At 42.8% G+C, this 21,942-nt stretch overlaps 1 protein-coding gene across 2 annotated transcripts in view; it reads right to left on the bottom strand.

The window, feature by feature from the left end:
- Positions 1 to 1,795: 1,795 nt before the first annotated feature.
- Positions 1,796 to 21,942, bottom strand: part of MACROD2 (mono-ADP ribosylhydrolase 2) — an 886,338-nt gene continuing 866,191 nt past the window's right edge. Inside the window, exons 17-19 of one of the 2 annotated variants that reach the window (XM_030489748.1) lie at positions 12,638 to 12,721; positions 7,475 to 7,543; positions 1,796 to 5,516 (exon numbers count right to left, since the gene is read on the bottom strand). In XM_030489748.1, coding sequence (XP_030345608.1) covers positions 7,482 to 7,543; positions 12,638 to 12,721 — 146 coding nt within the window. In that variant the 3' untranslated portion in view covers positions 1,796 to 5,516; positions 7,475 to 7,481. The remainder of the gene's footprint in view (positions 5,517 to 7,474; positions 7,544 to 12,637; positions 12,722 to 21,942) is intronic. The other variant, XM_030489749.2, reaches the window with a different exon arrangement.

Consider the following 21,942-nt stretch of genomic DNA (forward strand, 5'->3'; position numbering starts at 1 on the left):
AGGACCTCCTCCACCGGCTGCATTTTCATCAGGAATCTTTTTTTTTTTTTTTTCCCTTCTTTTTTTCTACAGGAATTCATTACAATAAATGTTTTATCAGTGAATTCCTAAGGAATTAACAGTGATTTGCCACTTACTTTAAAGGGTTGCCGATAATTCTAATGGAAGGAGAAATTAGGGTATTTAAATGTCTCCTGACACTTTTATTTCAGGAAAAAAAAAAGACCAATCCAAAACCTAATTAAAATCCCAAAACACAGTTTTCACCTTAAGAGATAGATCGAGGTCATAAAGACCCCTTTGGAAGCTTCTGTGCAAGAGGAGAGAGAGGCAGGGGGGGTATGGAATGAAAGCCAATTTAAAGCATACACGGAGCCCTCTGAGCAGTGGCAGGTTCACAAGGAAATCCTGAAAGGCAACTCGATTCCTCTTGGAGAATCTCTCTGAGAAGGCTGAGCAGGAAATGTGGTAACTGGGCCTCCGTTTCTGCAGACTTCAAGTGACCTCTGATGTTATCAGCTCAGCACAAGACTTCCACAGCCACACATCTACCACATTCCCAAACAAGATGTGGAAGGGGAAGTGCCAATCTGGCCAGCACTAGCCAGAGTATAATTAAGGACAGTTTATTGCTCATCCCGTCCTAGCAGACTCACCCGTTCATTGCTTAAGCCATGCCATCTGGACAAACACCCATCCCTGCAAGGCTGAGCAGCCTCAAACAAGTGCCCTTCTTCACCTTCCCAGACTGCAAAGGTTTTCCTCTCGACCCTGTGCTATTCAAAAGGGATGGGATGGATTGTACTTGCTCCTAGATGAGAGATGAATTTATTTTTCTCCTTTTAAACATATACACTTGCCATAGACAAAAACGTTCCCTTGCAGCAGAAACAGGCTTCAGGATAGGGAAAGCAGATGCCTCCTTCTAGGCTGTGCAGTACTTGCAATACAGTGAAAACAGAGTTCTTGACAAACTCAATCCAGCGAGACACCGTGTTACAGCTACTGCTGCTATTTCTCTCTCTCAGGTTAGCTCACTGCTGTTAAGACTGTACATGACAGTTGGGTTCCGCATCCAGCAAAAAGGCAGGCATTCCCCACTGCAGCACGTCTCCTGTGCCTTCTCCTTTTCCATTTGGCAGTCAAACGGTTTCAGGCAAGGAAAGCTCAGATTTCAGAGAGGGAATCCATCCGTTGGAGGGCTTTGAACACACAGAGCCAACCCCCTAACTTCGGTTATCAATGATTAAATCCTTGGCCTTGGATCAGAAGAGTGAGGCAGGGTCTGTATGTGTGTTTTCATCTACACCAGTGCCATGGGAAGAAAAAAGGCCACCTTCCTGATCTTTGCAATATCTTCTATTGATTCAGTCTTGAAACAAGTGACAGCAGAAAGAGCAGATAACATCTAGTGTACACTGTATGTTCTCTATGACACCTGTAGATTGCATATTTGGGAGTATTCTTTGCCAGATGATAGATGTCTGGGATTTAGCACAGGTACAGCTGCTGGGGTGGGTTTTGTAACATTTCTGGTGCAGTGATGGGACCAACTCCTTTTTTCCCCTCCTAGCTGCAAAGTCCCTGTTCTCACCCTTTGTTGGTGCTGTCCAAAAAACCCTCTGAGGTATCAGTTTCTCCCAAAATTCCACCATCAAGTGAACGATACCTGTGAGGACCCAGCTGGATGCACTGGTGATCCCATGTCCAAGCTGAAATGTTCCTCATTGACAACCGAAAAACCCCTACATGATCAGCACAGTGAGGAGGGAATAAACACATGAGTTGCATCGCCTTGGCTTCAGGACAAGCTTTATTAATGTTTCGCTTTAACAAACATCATAGTACGAAGGCATCAGTTCTTTAAGTTCTCCAATACGTGGCACAGACAAAAGGAAAAATAAGACTCCGAGGCAAATTCAGCATGTGAGTGGGAGAGTAACAGAAGAGGCATGTGTTAATTGATAGAGGTGCTAGACCATCTATTAGAAGACATTTTGCAAGCAACAGTCCACGTTGCATTGAAGTAAAAACATTTTTTTGGATCAATAAAATTACCTTTTTTTAAATTATTATTTTCTTCAAACATTCCTTTTTATCACAAATGTCAGGGTAAGGCAAATCCTGGATGAACCATATGATAAAAACCCTTATTCCCCAAGAAAATAGATCTGCATACTGTTAAAGAAGTTTGTAATTCCAGAAGCAAAGCTGGCATGCACTGCATATAGAGAAAAGTCTTTGTTGTTGTTGTTGTTTTAATTATATTTTTATTCAAGTGCCTAAAGCAGAACAGTGTTAATTCACAGAGAGGCTTTCTCAGTGCTTTAGAGAAAGATTGACAATTAGTTGCAGCAAACATGTGACCTGTTATTACAGACTGCGTCTCAAACATCCCCTTTGGATGTCTGTGTGGAAGGAAACCCATTCGTCATTGCAGCAGTCACAGCCCGAGGAATATCGTGCTAATGGTAGGGATGAGTGCTTCCAGACATAGGAGGAACAACCACCAAGCAAAGCCTGATACTCTTGTATGCAAACGTCAGCACCAAAGGGCTGCTATTCCCTTTATGCCACCTACTGCGAACAGATTTTGGGTTTAAACCAAAATCCTTGGCATAAGTCCCTGCAGGGTGATTTGATCTGAATCTTGCTCTTCCACAAAACCATCTCCCTGTACCTCTGCAGCTCCAGCAAGAGTGGTGGAGACTGCATTGAGGGGCACAGCTCTAGCCTCGACTACTAACTCAGCTGAAGAAATCATGCTGCCAAACTATACTCACTTTATGGCTAGTGAAAACCCCCACAACTCAAACCAAAACACACCTGAAGAAAAACACCTAGAGACACAGCTGCAAATTGCCCTGTAAGGACTTTATCAACTCTGTGTTTCCTTACTTTACACTTCCTACCTGAGCTTCACGCTTTGCTGCTCCGTCCTTGGGTTCATGGTTTCAAAGACTCACTGCTGTTTGAGGACCAAGGTTAAATGAAAAGGGCAATGAAATTACTGTCAGGGATTAGTGTCTGATGCGATGCACCTGATAACCTGCTCACCTTGGATCTCCTCAACATTTCACACAGCTCTAAGTCGAGCTTGCCCAGTTCATTCCCCACCCTGCAGGGCTAATTCCTTCACTTACCTACATGGAGGGAGCCCTTCAATCCTGGTCTTTCCACAGCACAAAACAGGAATTGAAAGGAGAGATGCCCAGTGCATTTACTTCCTTCCTCCCCAGGTATTTATCCACTCCTGCCCCACCCATGAGGACAGGCTGTTTCAAAGTTACCCAGTATGGAAAACATACAGGAACATATGGGATGCACACCATGTAGATGTACTACCTGTAAGGTCTCCCACTGCAAAAAAACTGCAATTGGCTGGAAGCAAGGTGAAGGAACAGCAGGAAAAAAAAGTACATGTTCCAAAAGACATGTTCTGTCAAGCATAACCCCAGGGAGGGGAAAGAAAAGCAGAGACACCACAGAGACACCGCAAGAGGAGTCCTTTCAAGGGTGCTCAGAGGAGGACAAGGGCCAGAGGAGCGGTATCTAGCAAATTTAGGTAAACTTAGCAATATTATAAACCCAATTCTTAGGATTTTACATCAGCTCATTTACTCTTTCCACAGTCGATCCAATACAGAGTTATGCATCCACTGACCTCCAGGACAAATACATAATGATGATGAAGCTCCTCAAGATCTTCTCCAGCATAAGTGCTACCTGGGTTAAAATGCCACAGGAGCTGGCACACAGAAATACTCTCCAGATCTCACCCCAAGCAAACTTGCTGGAGCTGCACATAGGCAGGCAGGGGCAGCCTTTCTAGGGGCCATACTCTCCAGGTGAAATCTGGGGCTTTTCTTGCTTCCCTTTTTAATCCTTGTTTGTCCTGACACCCTTTCTAACCAACCTGCTGTTGATGGGAGCCATCAACTGCTGTAGCCAGTGCTAGGTGCATTTGGCCACATTTGACTTGCTGTTACACCAGAAGATGATTTATCCCCAAACCTATTCTGGCTGGGATAAACCTACATCACAGGAGCTAACTCTTACCTGGTTTTTACTTCCCCATCCCCTCCCCCCCCCTTTTTTTTGGGCCAGGTAGTAAATAATTATTTTGGGATTTATGCATATTTTGGGGAAAAAAGAACATAATCAATTACCTTGCTTAAAATGATCAAATTCTTATCAATCAATCGGCAGTATTTTAAAACAACCTGGACACGGGTTGTGTGCTCTTCCATGGAGTGTACTGTCTATCGGTTTTGGTTACAGCATGGTTGGGAAATGTATGTGAAACCCTTTTGTTCCTTTTCTAAAAATCTCAGCGCAGCATTTGCTGGCAGAACAATTGACATATGGTGAGACAAAATAGCTGTTAATTGCTTTTTTGTAAAAATTAAAAAAAAGGAAGAGATCATGCATATGCAGCAGAAGATATAATGAGGGCTTACACAAGATACGGTGTGAAGTTGTTAAAGCCGGGAGCTGTATTTAAAGATGCCTTGAATACAGAGTGCCTGTTATCCTCTGTCACTTGCAGGATTGAGGAAATATCTGTTGCCTACCCATACCTAAAGCTCCTACTTATGGCACTGATTTTATGGGTAAGAGCAGGAATGATTTGCTTGAGGCCCAGTGAGTTATTCATGTGTAGGACTCACAGAAGGAGATGGAACCATGCAGGCTGGTCATAGTTTAGCTTTCTCATGCCAGAGGGAAAGGGAAAGGACAGAGCCCCAGGCGACCCCGAGGCATTGGGATGATGAAGTTAATGCGCAAACTCTGCTTCTAGCACAGACTCAAGGGAATCCGGCCAGTGCCTCTTCCAGCAGCGAGGGTTTGGACATGGTGACCTGCTGTCTGGTGCCAGCAGGAGCTGCCCATCGACAAGCCTGGAGGTGGGCAACATGCAGGGCTGTCCGTATCAATATTTCTGAGAGTTTGGAGCATCTAGTCTTTCGAATCCCTAGCACAAAGAGGGCGGTTGTTTATCAGTGTGTGCAGATTATAATCCTTTGTGGCAGCTCATGTTCTCAAAGAAGATTTCCATTTATATCCTAGGGAACAGTGTAAAAAAAAAAAGGAAGCATGGGAAGGACACTAAGCTGGCTCCCAGAGGTTGCCTGCAGACAGTACCATAACTGGGAAACAAGATAAAGATGCTAGAAAAGGGGTGGGCCTGGAAACAGGCTACTCATGATACGATGCAGGAGGAAAAGAGACCCAATATAAGACAGGGACCACAGTTCAGAAGAAACTGTTGTAATTGCAGGGATAATTGCAAAACATTGTTAGAACTCGGAAGTTATGTTTCTTTCTAACAGGCTTACAGAACAAAATGCAATGAAGAACAAAGAGAAATTAAAGCAAAGAGTCATTCCCCCAAAGCTCCCTCCCTCCCAACCCGTGGAGCATCTCTGCGTGCTCTTTTCTGCCAAGAATGATGCCATAGGATGTCAGCGCCTGCCCGTCAGGTTTCCTCGGGTCTCTCCTCTCCTGCATTCTTCCTTTGCCACAGTGGGGAAGAGAAAAGATAAGAAAAAAAAGGAAACAAAAGGCATAATTTCAAATGTCTGTACAGAACCCAGGTCTCATCTTTCTAGCATGTACCTACGGTTTCCTTTTCTGTCACATGCAGCATGTGTATGTGTCACACTGTTTATATGTAACAGCCACTATTATCTCTATAGCAAATTGTGATCATAAGGATTTCTTGCCTTTCCATAGCACCATGCTACCTAGCTTGATATCAGAGACTCTCAGCTCTGGTGGGTGCTTTGGTGCTAGATCACATCACCCAACACATTAAAACACTACACAGAGTCAGCAAAGGGACCTCCTTGGCTCTGAAAGACCCTAATGAGACCCTTTGAAATTTAACAGGCTGATCAATCCTCCCTGGGGACCTGCTCCTTGCAGTTAAAACAGAGGCATCAGTGTCGGGAGGACTTTGACAGAGAGCTGCAAAGGATTTGATGGCTGCTTCTAATCCTGTACATGCCATTAAAATGTGAGGAAGAGATGGTGTGCCCCAATTCGTGCCCCAACTCAAGCCTCTTTACTTCACAAAGGTGCCAGCAGAGCCAGGTCTTCAAGTGGAATTGAAGAGACTTATTAATTGATTGCTAATTGTGGTATTATTCCTGTGAACTCTGCCTTCGTAAAGCAAAAATTACTCCAGCTCAAAGCATTCACAGATATTCATTTCCATAGGAAAATGCAGCATGAAACACAGACCTACAGGCCAAGTGAAAGCAGTAATAATAATCAGATAATTCTTTTAAATTGCAGAAGGGTATTAACCTTTCCATGTATTTTTAACAGTGAGGATTCCATTAATTCCTCTTCCTTTTTTTGATTGAACAGAACATCCAAACAGAAGCTAGGGGAAAAGGAAGATTTGTGAAAGCTGTATTTTAATGGTGAGGGCTCTTTCTAGTTTTGCTTCAGTACTTTTTACCAGAGACCCCATCAGACCTATTTCTCACTCCAGCAGTACAGCAGCACATCGCCTATGTGCTGACAAGGACAAAGGGCTAGGCTCAGTAATAAGACCTTGTATTTTAAATCTCTGTGATACAGCTGCTGCTGTTGTAAAGCTGCTAGATTTGGTCTTGAGCTACATGAAATTCCATTATAAGAATAAATAACACATCTTGCTGTATGTGATACTGGCATTTCACGACAACACTACACCAAAGAAAGTGCTGTGCATTAATGCTTAAAAACTACTTTTGAAAGAGAAACGACAACTGTTTCTTGTTGTAATTGGGGATGAGCCTCAGAATTCTGCCTCCCTATTAAATTATCTGTTTTTATCTAGGAGTGAGGCTGTTTATGTCTACAACAAACTCTGCTGCAATAATCACCATTCCATGCTCCTACCATAGCGCTACCATTTAGCATATAAAGCCGTAAAAAGCTCCAAAAGGCAGCAGAGCTCCAGAAGGCAGCTTGCTGACTTTGCCTTGTTTTTCAGCGCTATTGCTACATGTGACGTTAAGGCATTGGCGAGCCAAAGGCAATAAACCCCTTGTGACGTGAACTGTTATTCCCAGAATACAGATCGTACAGAACTGAGCTTGGTTCCAACCACTATAAATTGCCTGTTATTTTCCTAAGCAATGCCAAAATTTGTTCATTCAGTTACTCTTCTGTTCCTTTTCTCAGTGCTGTCTTGCCTTCTCATGATCTAAGACTGTGCACTGTCTAAATCTATTACAGTTGCAGGCTGCTACTATAATATTTACTTGACAAATCAAGTCTACCATGTAGACTTGGTGTAATATGGGCCATATTAGGCAATTTTTTTTCCTTTGAATTCTGGCTTCTTTTTTTTTTTTTTTTTTTTTTTTTTCTTTTTGGTAAATTCTACCTTGAGTTACAGTCATTTTTAAAGCAAGTTTTCAAACAGAAACAGAATGGAAAATGGTGTGGGTGTGTGTAATAGCCATAAAGGTCTTACCTGTTACTTAAGCTTCCCTCTCTGTTTCCTTAGGATCATTTATACTTTCAACTTGACTATTCATTTCAGCTGAAAACAAAATGAGACAGTCATCAAATTCTATTCCTGATACTTGTTAAGTTTATCACATCAAGTAATAACTGCTTCTAACGTGAAGGGGACATTTATTGCATCCAAAATTCTATGCTGTAAATCCACAAAAGGTCTCTTGGGCCAGCCCTCCTAACCTGTGGTTCCATGGAAAACCTGATGAGCAGTGTTGCCAAGGTCTAGGCTCCAGCACTGCCAGAAATGCCAGCCTCTGGATCTAGATTTTCCCTTTGGTCTGCACCACCCAGTTTGAACTTGGCACCCAACCGAGTGCCCAACTCAAGAGCTCAAAGACCCTCTTCTGGTATCTCCAGAGGGTCATTTAAAGTTTTGCCGGGCTAAGTGGTCTCAACCCTCTGATTGTAACATCCACAGGCTTCTGCCAAAATCCCCGGCAGGACTCTGGGCTGAGCTGCAGGCTGAACACGGATCAATCTCCAGCCACAGAGATACTGCCTCTGCCTCCGGGCATCCTTGAACTGCAAATCAGTGGAGCCTAGAAGAGGATTCAGGGGCAACATCACTATTCTCCTATACACACTAGTTCACTCGTGTACTATCCATTTACAAAACCAATCTTCTTTTTTTTTTTTAAATTAGATTTAAAATTACTAAAAATAAGAAATAATTTAAATAGAGGGCTTAAACTCATTTCAGCGTGACCTTTGCCAAAAATATCATCTAAACTATGGTAGGTGTGATTGCTAAATATCTAGGCTAAATATAGAAGGGTTACTTCAGCACATGGATTTTTAAGATTAATATTTAGTATTTGGCTTCATACAAATTCATTGCAGAACATTTATATTAAGACTTTTTTTTCTTTCTTTAACCTTGCTTTATGTTGTGGCATCAACTGCAGATTACAAATCATTTGACGTGGGTGACAGGGAAAAACTTCAAACCTGAATGGGAGATTTGGAAAACCAAGGGAAGATGGGAGGGAAAAAAAGCCAAAAAATCAATAACTATGCTACTTCCAGGCAGGCAGTATGATCTCCTTCTGAGTCAATATCATGTCAATACACCTGTTAGGGTTTTGATGAATTATTTGTAAATTATTCAACATCCATATGCAGAGCAGATACCGTAATGGCTTCCTGGATGTATGCAATGAATAACAAGAAAAGTATCTGCTCCTGATTACAGTGCTCTGATGCACATCGCGTTTAGTGATGTTGTGTTCTTTACCACATTTGCATAGCAAAGACAGGATGCTTAATAAAAAATCATTAAGTGAAGGCTGCTGCACACTGACAAGAGCAGCCTCTCCCAGCCTCATTATTCTGGCCAGTTTCACTGGTTGGGTTTTCTGAAAATACCATAAGGCTTCACTCATGTTTTACAGAGATCTGCAAAACGAAGCTTGGTTTGAAACCTGTGGTTAGGCTCTGCCAGCATCCCAGATGAGTACACCTCTTTCCCCTTCCTTTTTTTATGGCTACGAGCAGTCGACCCCACCACGCTGATAGCATGTCACATTAGAGGTAGGCAAATTGCAAACTGCCTGGGAATGCTTCAAGGGTAACGTGAAAGCACATGAGAGCCCCAGCGGTGCAAGAGCAATCACTGAGTCCCACTATTTCACAGTGGAAATGGCAGCCAGGCATTGCCATCACTAAAAGTGTGCACACTGCAGCAGGGAGGAGGCTTGCAAGAGCTAAAGCACCAGCAGGTTTCTCTATTAGCTTTATCCTACGTGTTTGTGACTATGCTCAGCTCTTTGCATTAATGCTGGTAGGGACAGGAAGCTCTAACTGAAGGATAAGCTTCTGCAGACCATTGGGTGAACCCCAACAACAGATGTCACCGCGAGGCCACCTCCACAATCCTCTATATTTAGCCAGAAAATAACACAGCAGCGAAGCACCTACTGCAAGAACAGATGGAAAAGCTGCCACCATGTACGGTGGGGATGTGACTCACAGCCCTTGTGGCCTCCCAGCACGAGTTAGTGTCAGAACGATGCTGTTAGTCCTGAGCACGCTACATCCGATTGCATCGCAAGCCAAGAGTGGCCTTCTCCCTACTAAACAATGTTTTTAGAGGTGTTAAACTGCTACCTTATGTTAGCAGTACTTTCACACTACAACGACCAGCAGCTCACTGAAGCACCTGAAGTTCAAGGAGGCTGTGTATCTCCTAAATTCAGTTTTACCTGCTGCCCCTTCTGCAGCTTCACATAGGGCTCTTTATGACAGAAATGGACATTCCCGTGCAATGGAAGCAGACGTTCCTTTGCACTCTGTTTTCCCTTGAATCTTGACCTGTTGGGGAGGACTCATCTGTACCTCCTCTCTCAAAATATAAGCTGCTTAGCAGCTCTTAAATTATGCCCAGGGAAGTATTTCCCCCCAAAAGCAAGCAGGTTCCCCGCGGAGGAGAAGAAATAACCCAGCAAATAGTTCTCATCCATCAAAGTGCTGCGGCTGCTGCTGAGCTGGTGGATGTGCGTCGGCAGCAAGTCATCCCGCCTCTCCCCTGCAAGAAAGCTATGTGCTTAAAGGTCAGCTAGCCAGGAGTCACAGCGTGGCATCTAAGTAGAGAAGACAGGCAAAGATGAGACTGCAAAACCACGTTTAGTCATCTATGAGAGAGCGAGCGCATTTCCTCACCGCAGGATATTATGCTGTAGACCTGGCTGGCAGATGACACCAAAATATTACTGTCTTGATTGAAACAGGAGCTTGGTCAGACTCTTACTTGCAAACATAACCTATTTATTCAGCCACCTGCTAAACAGTATTTCCCCCTTACATCCACGTAGCTTGGCTATAGCACATTCAGCTATAACTCCAGACTGCCAAGAAAGAAAACCATCTATCTTGAATTCAACCTGCTATGTGGTGACAAAACACATGTGCCTGTTTACTTGGTAGTTACTTGTTTCTTGGATTTTACATCAACACCATAACAAGCATAAGGGTGTTAGCTGTTGAGATCTTGCTTTTATATAGCTTTGGTGAATCACATGAAGGTCAGGTTGCTGACGGCGCATTCGTCAGCTTGCACAAGCTTATGAGAAAAAGAAATAGGAAATCTCAGGTTTGACACTGCCTTCATCTTTTTCTTTCTTCCTATTGTGTCAGCAAGTCAGGATGCAGCTTTCCACAAGCTTGAAATAATAAAGGAGAATAAGTAACCCCATTATGAAAGGAGTGAAGAGTTTAATCCCCCTAATACCAGCTGGAAAGCAACATCTGCCTTAGTAATCTTTAAAGCTTTGGTGGCATGAAGGAAAAAAAGAGAAAGAAGAATAAAAAGACTGCTGGCAGGGAAAAAACACCTAGGAAACCAATCACCAAAGATGGGGTTTGTCTTCATTAAAAAATACTAATCAGCAAATCTGTCCTGGGTACAAGAAGTTTAATATCCAGGGGTTTTCACTCTGGTGGTCAATGAAGATTGCCAGTAGCAACCTGCATCTTTGTGTACTTGTTTCTATTCATGCTTATGTGCCCACCCTCTGACAGCTTTCCTGATGGAGAATCACACACAGCTTTCAAATAATAGTAATTTCTGAAATGTATCACTATTATGGCCCTGCCCACTAGATGAACCAATATTGAGATCCACCCAAGCTGCCTAAACCCTCTGCATTCCTAAAGCACTTTTTGCTGTGACATGGTACATGAAATTAAAACACAAGAGCCAGGCTGCCAAGAGGTACCTGGTGATATATGCTTGTGCTTTCAGCTGTGAAGCGATGAGCTCTCCTGGGGCAGAAGGAAGGGGACCAGAGAAAAAATAGGCAATTTACATAAAAATTACTGTCAAAGGAAACCTTTTTCTTTCTTTCTTTTTTTTTTAAATCTCAAATAGTACCCAGTACATTCAAAAATGTTAGGGCTTTTTTCAGCAAAACTTAACCCTTCAGGTAAAACAGAGCATGAGGAGTTTGATCCTGCCTCTGTTCTGATTTTTTTTAAATAGATAATATATGTCCACAAGAAAAATCACCCTGTAATATAAAACCAAAAGCAATTTAAGCTGTAGTGAAATGAAGACTTCCCTTAACAGCAGAGCACTTTTCTGCACCCTTAGCAAACACTCTTTTTCTGTCCTTATAACTTGGAAAGTTCACAGAAAAGGAAGTTACAAGATGGGTTACATGTAGAGAAGACCTTACAGGGTAAGCAAGTCTGGAAACAAAGAAACCTATCAAGATCATCATTTCAGAAGCTGTCAGCTGATCCAGCTGTGCTGTGCTATGGCGCACGTTACAATGGATACATGATCACTTTTCTTTCTGGTGGGAAATCCCTTTAGATATTCTTTTAGTAAATTTGAACTGGTTTTCACTAAGCAGCCCAGACCCTCCCAAGGCTTCAAAATTCAAGTATTTCAATGGGACTATGACTTCTTGGTGTGTTTTGTCAGAAGATGAGGAGAGAAGCCTGGTTTGGCTTTATTCTGCACGCTTACTAGTAACAGCATTATCTCTAGTATGTTTTTTTAAAGGAAATCAATTACGCATGCTTTCTTCTCTTGTGCTTGCAAAAACTTCCCTACAGGCCAGTATCTAAATCAGCCACTGATTCAAACACTGCAGCATGATCTGACATCAGAGAAAGGAATCAGCATTAGGTTCTTTGTGTAACTAATAGCAAAAAGAATATAATTGTTTTGTCTTTGAGATGTAGAAAAAAAAGTATGCCTTGAATTTCTATTATGTCTGTGCTGAAGACGGTAAAGGAGTTAAAAATCAGCCTTCGCTATAGACTGCACAGTAATAAGATAAGGACTGGAATCCCAATTCCAAACGCACTGCCATTTGGAGCAGTAAAGAGGATGGTTTGTGTAAAACCCAAGAAAATCCCATACGCAGCAGATTGAAGACTGAAGATACCAATGGAACACATAAACACAGTCAACTAGAAAAACAAGGCTATGGCACTGAAAGGTACTTCCACCAGACTTCCAAGAGAGTAGAGATTGCATAAACTCTCAAGAAGACTCAGTTGAAGAGATTATAAATGTAACTCCTATTTTAGGGGAGAAATGTACAAACAAACCCCAGAAAGGCACGTTATGTATCCACATCAGGACAATTATAATTTTAGAACAACATACCATCTTTATTTGAAACGTCTGCCGCTTCACATGCGAGGTCAACTTTCATAGGCTCTGCAGATGTTTCCTCTTTCTCTTGCATCCCTGTAAGAAAAAACAAAGGAGAAAAATCAATACTTACAGTACCCGATTAATGTATAATTCTCAGACTGCATATGCCTGTTTCTTCCTTTTTCTTCTGGGATGCTCTTACCTTTATAGACTCTGCTGCTCTATAGCAGCAGCCATTAGAGAAAAGGGTAGAGGAAAGGATATAGGGGGAGGAATACGGTTTGAAAATAATTGCTGCAATATTTGTAGCAATCTACATTCTTTTCTAACTGGGATTGTTAAAACTACATCATGGTGTGTGCTTCTGCCTCCCTGCCATTCTTTTCTCATCATTTTTGAAGAATCCCTTCTACTCATAAAATGCAATATATGATGGGGACCTAATCACACTTTCTCTAGCTAGCAGAATAAAAATAGATACACTGAGAGTTCAAATATTCCAGGTAGTCAGACACAAACTAGAATTTGAATTTAGGAAAATGCATTTTATCTCAATAACTCAACATTTTTATCTCTTCTGCCACAGGCTTGTCTGGAAGCTTAGATTCAATCTCCTAACAATATTTGAAATGGAAAAAAAAAAAAAAGTGGTTTTGCTGTTTTGTGCACATTTCTCCTAATATTCTGCCATTCAGAGTGCTGAGAAGACAATTTTTAGTTAATTTCCATCACACCACATCACACCACTACTCTACTTTCGTGGCCACCATAAAGCCTGCTGCACCTATCCTGCAGTTGAACTACAGGGTATCAGGCTATTGGTTGCTAAGCGATCTAGACATTTGGGTGGTTATTATGAGACAGCAAAGTGTAGTAAGGACTGAGACATTGCAAAAATGTCTCTTTACTCTTAAGGTGAAATAACTCAGCTCTTCAGCAACAGAACTGAAACAGTCACTGTCCCGCAAACACCTTCCCCTTTCTGTGGAAGTCTGGAGTTGTTTTTTAAGTGCATTTGTATGTAGTACACTTATTTTGTCCATAAACATATATCTACCATTGAGGTTTTCAGACAGTTTCCCTTCTAATTGTATCTGCAAGCCAATACACTGTCATGGAGATTCTAGTTTCCTCTGTGCTTGCTTTGTTGGCAATGTTATTCTCACAGGCAACCTCTAGTGCACCTACCAAGAACTGAAATGCTACAACGACACAACACACAAGAAACCAACCAAGAAAGCTCACTTAACCATCTTGGCAAGTGTGGGGACAAGTGCGATGGATGACTTTACAGTGATGGAGATGTCACCCATCATTTTAATAGATCTTATTTCTCCTGCAGAAATCCCTCAGTGGATTGCCTTATCACCCGCTCCACCTCTTCCTCACAGGTTTAAAATCATCTTCCCATACAAACAATCAAAATGCCTGTAAACATCTGTGACTGTGAACCTCGCCTGTCAGTGAATGCCTGAGATGGCTCCTTTGTGGGTGCGTCAAATCCCTGATGCTTCTCCTGGGAATTCAGGAGAGCGAGCATGGTTTTCTCCTGAGGTATCTTATGTACCAACAGGCCCAAGCTTTCCCAGCACTTGCCCATAGCTCTCCTTGGCTCACGCAAAGGATAAATCCAGGCCACCCCAATGCAGAAGCAAGTTGGGGTGCACATGACAAGAACTTGTCAAGTACAAGAAGGTATGTTCAAAATCTCTGCCTGACTTTTCCTAGGAATATGAAATAGGAAAGCATGAAAGCATTGATTAATCAAGGAAGATCCATTGAAGTTGTGCTGATTTGCTGAGGGAACCACCTCTGTGAAAAGTAAAAGTTTGGAAAATCAAGAGTCCCACCACAAGCGCAGCCTGCAGCGGACACAGCCCTTGCCACCAAGACACTGATGTAGTGATCTGGGATCCCTGCTAAATACAAAAGCACTCCCAACTGGCAGCTGATGCCTCTGAATCTGACTTTGCCTCCTCTAAACCACTGTCTATTGCCCAAATAAAGTGCATACGCTATGTACGTCAGTTTATGTCTTGGCTCCCAGTCTTTCTAACGGCTAACAATACCTAGTCACTCTCTTGTCAGCTCCTGCAGATTCCTGCGTGAAGTTCCCAGGCCCTATCCCAAGATCTCCCATTAACTATCCAGCATGCCTGGCTTCACCACGCTGCCAAAGGTTTCTCGCTTCCAATTTCAGAGCTCTCTCATGCAGCTGACAGGTGTGAAGGATTTTTGGCACAGTGCTAGGTGGAGACAGAGCCTCATTAAAGAGAAGACATTCTGTGCATACGTGTACACGTGTGCACATGGGCTAATTAGGGCTGCCCTTGCAGAGACGAAAGCAGAAGGTGTTGAGAGCCCTCAATACCAAAAGCTACAGGTTCCCTCTTGGGGCGAGTAGCCCTAGGCAGAGGCTGGAAAGAGTAACAGCAGCAGCAGATTTGCAAAATTACTTTCCAAGAGGTTTAGGGCCATAAACATTGTCAGAGGGCACTAATGCCTGTTCTGCTTTTTCACCTTCTTCCAAGTGTGAATAGATGATTCCCCATTCTTCTAGGAGGGAATTATGGCCATATCAGAGTTTTTTTATAGTGTATGTTGATTGTTGGATACTGTCAGCATGAAAATGATAGTGAGAAACAACGCTCAGGGACAAACAAGGCAGAAGATATTTTAAACCTTAACAAAACCAAGCACCACTGCAAACCTTGGGAGGAGGCCTGCACATTATATCATCCAATTTTTGGGAAGACTTTCAAACTCAGCTAATTTAAATCTTTATTTCTTCCCTCGCAGTTATTGAGGGAGGGGGACAGGAGCATTCACTATACTGCCATGTATGTGGAAAGGGTGTTATCCAAAAAGCTTCTTCCCCACAGCGCAGTAAACTCAAGTGCCACACACAAATGAGCCCATTTCACATAAACAGCAGAACTCGATCAATACCAGAACCACCTTGACAACCAATTTATTCTAGAGGTCTCCTCTCACTCCCTTGTTTTGATTGCTTCAGGTTAGAGCACAACGAAGCGAGGTATTTCAGGTCTCTGAGCAGGAGCTGAGAGTTAGGGAAGGGGAGGGAGCCTGGGAGATACCACTTTCAATTTCAATTACCATTTCCAATTGCGCTCCTGACAGAGCTCGTTACCTGAACCCTTTGCAGGCTGGTTACACAACCAGCCCTGCACTAAGTGACAACAGGCTTCCAGTGCAGGCAAGGATGGCTCCCAGCCCTTTGAAATGCATAAGACAAATATATAGCAGGAAGATAGAAATCTCTGTACTGTTATTTCATCTTTATTTCATCTTTTTTCCTCCTTTATAGTCACAGTCTGTCAATAGTTCCACGTGGTTACAGCTAATATGCTGCTCTTTCTCTGGAGAAATGTGGTTCTGGATTCATGTATGAATCACAAGATTAACATGAAGATGTGGTGGTTGTTAGTATATTAGAATCAATTTAAAAAGTGCCCAAGTACAGAGGTCAGACATCTATTCTCCACACCCCTGAAAAATCCTAGTAAGTAAAAAGTATAACCCTCCTATTCCTTCTCTCTTTGCACAAGGTTTACATCTATTTCAAGTGATAAAAGCAGGCAACTATGAAGGCTTAGAAGCTGTAACACAGAGCAATCCATAAAACTCATTTTTTACCTGATCATCAGCAAGGCTTTGCTGCGTACTGAAAAACGCCTTTGTAATCAGGAGGGGGAGGCAAACTCCTCTCCCAGGTAATTCAAAGCAAAATCCCCATGTAGACTCCCTAGAATTGATGAATCATTCCTGGAAGGTGCCTGAAGTGGGTTCCTGCTCTGAGCTGCCCCGCTTAAGGGAGTTTATTTCTCTTTGCTGACTATTGAGGGAGCCTGAAAGATCGGGCTCTCTCGGTAGAGACTGGCCTTTGGGACCAGCCTTGGCAAAGTCCTTGCATGAGGTGTGGGTAAGGGATTGTCAAGTGACCTCTGAATCAGGAATCTGGATTGCTGCTGTCAGTTCCCAGATTGTTGCAAGGTCGCAGACTAGCTTTAAGACAAACAGAAAAACAGATTTCATGCATTCTTGAGTTCTGTCAGTGCAATCAGGCAACACCAAGATAACTTAAATCTTAAAAATTCCCCGATTTTAGAAGGCTTGCAAATAAGTGGGAAATCCTGGCCCTAAGATCATTCTGAACATTTGAGGAAGAAAAGGGTCATCAAATAATACAACAGTCCAGACAACTACTGTTTTTACAGGCAAAACAGCAAGATCATTATTCCTGTAACATGTCTGCCCAGCAATTCTGGGTGTTGCCACAGGAATTCCAATAAAATACTATCCTGCCCATGGACAATTTGCAATCAGGGGAAATTCATCAGTTGTAAATTATTTGTAGAACAGTTGCTTCTACTCATGTTATATACTTGGAAAAAATCACCTCTGTCATTATGCAATATGAAAACTACATTGTAGCTATTCTGAACGATCCAGATTTCCCTGATTCATACCACTGAATGAAATCTATTATTTTGAGTTTAGCTGTAAATATGCTCCCCTAATTGGGAGACTCTGAGAGATGGAAGCTCGTTAAAAACTAAATTTCTCTGGTTAAAACTTGAAGGCACCATTTTTCATCTGCAGCAACAAAAAAGACAAAGCTGTTCTGACACACAGCTGCATTGTCTTATCTGCCAAAACCAGTTCCATTTTCCTTGCTCTGCAAATAGCCAGAGCTTTTTTTCCCCTTCTTCCCACTCCTTTCACTGTAGCTCTTTGCTAATGTGACTGTCAAGCCTTCATGTACTTTGTTTGCCACTGTATTTTAGTAGCATTACAAATGATGCTTCACTTAGAAACTGAAGCTGCCTGTGATACAAGGGCTCAGTTTGACTCCTGTTTGACACCCCCACCTGGGATGACTGACCCTTTTAAGCAGACCAGATTCTACCACATAAAAGTTGCTGTGTTCTTGTATGGCTCTACATGCAAAACCATCCAGCCTGCTGCTCTCAGGGCTCTAATACAAATACACCAATCGCTGTCTGTCTGCACTTTGTTACGTCCAAGTTGGTGAGCAGTTTTCCCCTTTGCTATCCCTCTGCAACACACAGCACAGGAATGGCACTGCCACAAAGGTGCCTCTCGCTAGTCAGCGTGGCTTCGTTAACAACAAACAAACATCTCCATCCATTAAACCATGAACATTCTACCTTGATCAACAACCCCCACCCCACCTCCCCATCAATTAGGCACCAAAGAGATGAAAAGAATACTCAAGGATGCAGATTTCAGAGGAGGAGGGTTTGCTGGCCAGGACACTGGCTTTGCTGGGCTTTTGAAGATGCTGAGCATCATTCCTTAATGCCGCACGAGGACTGTCAGGCTTCACGTTGCAGCCCCTTCACTGTTAAATGGAATGTTTACCCTCCCTTTTGGAATTTTGGCTTTGTCTCCCAGAGTAACCCAGCGCAATGAAGCTCCACGTCCTTCCAGTGTAGCATGCATCATCTCAGCTCTCTGTGTTTGTGCATGCAACTGTACCTAAAGGCATCGCACTGCTTCCAGACACTGTTTTTTCCAGCTCAAGCTGAACCGCAATTTTTTTAATGCGATTTAAAAGTGTCTGAGATCCGCTTATCCCTATCCCCTTCCAGTCCTTTATTAAACATACTGTTAGTAAATCTCATTATGCCTCCTTTTCCCTAAAGGTGGGAATCGGAGGGTAGTGAGGATTGTCTCTCAGCAATATGGTCCATAAGATCCATACAAATTGGGCATCTCTAAAATCGCTAATGCCCATCAGGAGCTCTTTGTGTCTTTTGTCTCTCTGTAACAACAGGATAAACCGGCACTCAGCAGGCTCCTGATGAATACAAGGGCATATCGTTTTAAGGAAAGCCCTTTTCGATTTTTTTTTTTAATTCTGAAAAAGCCTGTGTAAGAGGCCACATTGCTGTTTTCCAGATGCTCTTTCTGTGAAACCTCATATCAGAGAAGCAGCTTGCAGCATAGAATATCTGCAATGGATCATCCAGAAGCTTTCATCGCATTCCTCAATCGCTGGCTGTTAACACAACTAAAATGTTGCCTGGTTGTATTCAAACTTGTAGATCACCTGTCGTGAGTGGCTTCCAAAGCCCTTGTGCTCCATTTCCCTGCCTACGAATAAGGCTGATAGCATGGTCAGTGGTATTATGAGAAGTGATGGGTTTCTGAATGAATAGAAATGGCAAGATCATTTACCTTTCTTTCACATTCTTTTTCCCTGCCACCTTCAACCATTTAAAAAACTCAGAAGTTATTTGGCTCAGTTCCTGATCAGTAGCGTCCTGATCCTGAAAAGCTGTGTAGGTGTGAGGAATTACAGCACTGAAGGATCCTTTGGTGTAAGTCACAGGAAATCTCTAGGTCTCCTAAGGCTCAGCTTTCACCAGGGGGAATGATGTTGGGCATTCTGAAATGGTTTTCTAATGCCACGGCTGTGGGAGCAAGCCTGGTGATTGACTGCCCACTGCCAGAATGATACCTGCACCTCCACTCTTCTCTCATTATTTTCTCTGCACACTTACAATGCTCCTGTACCTCAGTCTCTCTCCAGCTGTCCTCATAGAGCAACTTTAATTCCTCTTTTCCTCACTAATCTGGGGTGAGGACTTGGTTTTTAATTTTGAACAACTGATCCAGGAGTTCAATGGTTTAAAAGGCCTTGCTTTCCCCTCCAAAAAGAACAACTTAATAGCTCGTGCTGCCACTGGATTTTTCATCAGAACACACTGTGTCCCTGCTCCATTTCAATCTTGCATTCACTGTATTTTCTGAGCATTACAAATGATCTGGAGGCAAGCACAGCAAGGCAATAGCCTGTGAAAGCAAAGATTTGTCAGAATGCCACACTCTTTATTTCAGAAAAGGGGAAGAAACTTTCCATACCCCTCCAAAGCAGCCACTCCAAACAGGAGGGACCAGGCCAGTCCTCAGCCTTAAGCAGCTGCATGACAAGTAGGTGGGTGCTGGGACTGAACAGAAACAAGGTTTATAAAAGAAGTTATGAGGAAAGGGTGGGGAGGGAGAGGGTAGGAAGCTGAGAGGACACAAATAGTAAGTTAGAAAAGTTCCCTTCAAACAAGCACTATCCTATTTATGAAGTCCTTGCTTCCCACATACAGTGGAGAGGATGATGGGGTGAAAAAGCGTGCGATCCTCGCACAGGACAAAAGGAGGCTTTGCCTGAGTTTCTGCTAATGTACAGGAGGGGCTGCTCACCCTTATGGCTGCAACCATTTATTTCTGGGGTCACTGCTTCTGAAGGAGATTACTGCTGAGTCAAAGAGTAGCCTTGGAAAATATTCTGTTCAATTCCTTTTCAAGGAGACTATTGCCAAGTATATGAAGAATGAACTTTAAAGTAGCAGGGAACAGCAGCAGAAGGGTAAGTAAGGAGGGTGAATAGGTCTACCTGAAAGGCATTAACAATAGACAGTGGGAGAGAAAGACTCTTCCCCATTATTTATCCAGAGCCCTCAACCTAAATTTTGCAGCTTAAAATAAAACAAGGAGAGGCACATGAAGTTCAACAAAGTTCTGCTAATAGATGTAGCCTTGTAGGTACACCGTAAGTTTCAAACATTTTGTGATATAAAGATACAACAGCCAGCATGAAAAATAAAAGTTAATTAAAAAACCCCAAACACACAAAAAAACCCAAACCTCAATGAAAACTTGGATAACCAGAAGTAGAGCATACAAAACACTCTTGCTCTTTGGATAGAGTACTTGCCTTTCCAAAGGCTCATCACCTCCTGACCAAGCACCCTGGTTTTATTTTTAGAAGCCTGCTAACTTCCTAAAATCAAGCTGAACATAACAGGAAACTCATTTGCTTGAAAATGAAGAGGTAATTGGCAGCACTTAGTAACACAGACCTTAGAGATGATACTTACCATACCTTTTTCCCCTACTGAGACCTATGTTCAATAATGACCTTTTCCCAGAAACCATTAATGTACCCTTTTATTTTTTTAACTGAGCTCTGCTCTGACTTCTTCAAAGCCAGAATTTTATAGTCAGCTTTCACTATATGGTGATAAATACAAATCTGTTACAAAGGACTAATTTTGCTACTGAGCTCACCTGCTCCAGTTCTCAGGGCCGTTGTTTCAAACCTAGATGGTGACTCATCAAAATATAACAGATGTTTAAATAACACACACAGAGGCACACTTGTGTGTATATATTCACGTTCAAGGGCAGTAAGCAATTTTTCATGAGTAAATGGCTGGGAGTTGTTTTCCCTCTCTAAAGAAAGGAAGAGCTGAGTGATAGATGGCGGTGCTGGACGCGTTACCCAAGGCAATGCTCCCCATCCTGCTTGGGAAGCGCCATGTGCCCTGTGGAGAGAAGCCATCGCTGAAATCTTCCTTCCGAAGATCCGTGCAGCTTCCGCTGTCAGAGGATGTCATTAATGCTGACTGCTGCCCCCATTTCTCCAGTGAAAGCCTGGCATCCTGCTCTACAGCAGTGCATGAGCCAACACCAGGCAGACTCAAAGGAATGGGAAGGAAAGCAAACATATTGCAAGTGCTAAATTACCTCCTAAGTGTGGATGCCATTTTTAATTTCTACTGATAACTGGATGAATGTAAGAGCAAAATTTTACCATGATGACATGGAGCAAGATGTTTCCCCAGGAAATAACAGAACTACATCAGAGCAAGGGGTGCTCTAACCTCCAGCTGCCCAATGCCAGCAGGCAATAACTGCATCCTCCTCTGAACACAGAGTGTACAGAAATAAGTCATGAGAAGACTAAAATCTCCAAATCACAGAGGGAATTGCATGCCACCCACTCCCAAACTGAGACAAGCCTAAAAGAACAACCTAGCTATTACCAGAAGCGTTTCAGCTCCATGGTGGCAATCATGCTCTTCTACCCATTTCAGTGGCACTGACATTTTGGGGAGCGAGGAAGGTGCAGAGCCAGACAGTGTAGCTGGTGTTTCACACCTGAAATATCCACCTGTCCTCCTGACACTCCTCCCACGGAGCCAAGAGAATTTCCACAACACTGAAAACAGTGGAAAAGATGTCTCCTGTGGGTTGCTTTTATTAAAAAGTAACCTGCCAGCCTGGGTGTTATCATCTGCACCATAGGAGAGTATCACCACATGATGATCAGCTTGGCCAGTATTTTCTGGCAAGGCTGAAGACTGGATTTAGATAACCAAACAGGCTTGTTTGCTCTGTTTCTTGGTGAAAATTTTAAGACCAAATTCAGAATTCACACTGTGGGGTAGACAAATTTTGCCCACAACAGAGCTTCCAGAGAAGCAATT

The sequence above is a fragment of the Strigops habroptila genome, chromosome 6 (assembly GCF_004027225.2).
Source record: "Strigops habroptila isolate Jane chromosome 6, bStrHab1.2.pri, whole genome shotgun sequence".
Taxonomy (NCBI): Eukaryota; Metazoa; Chordata; class Aves; order Psittaciformes; family Psittacidae; genus Strigops; species Strigops habroptila.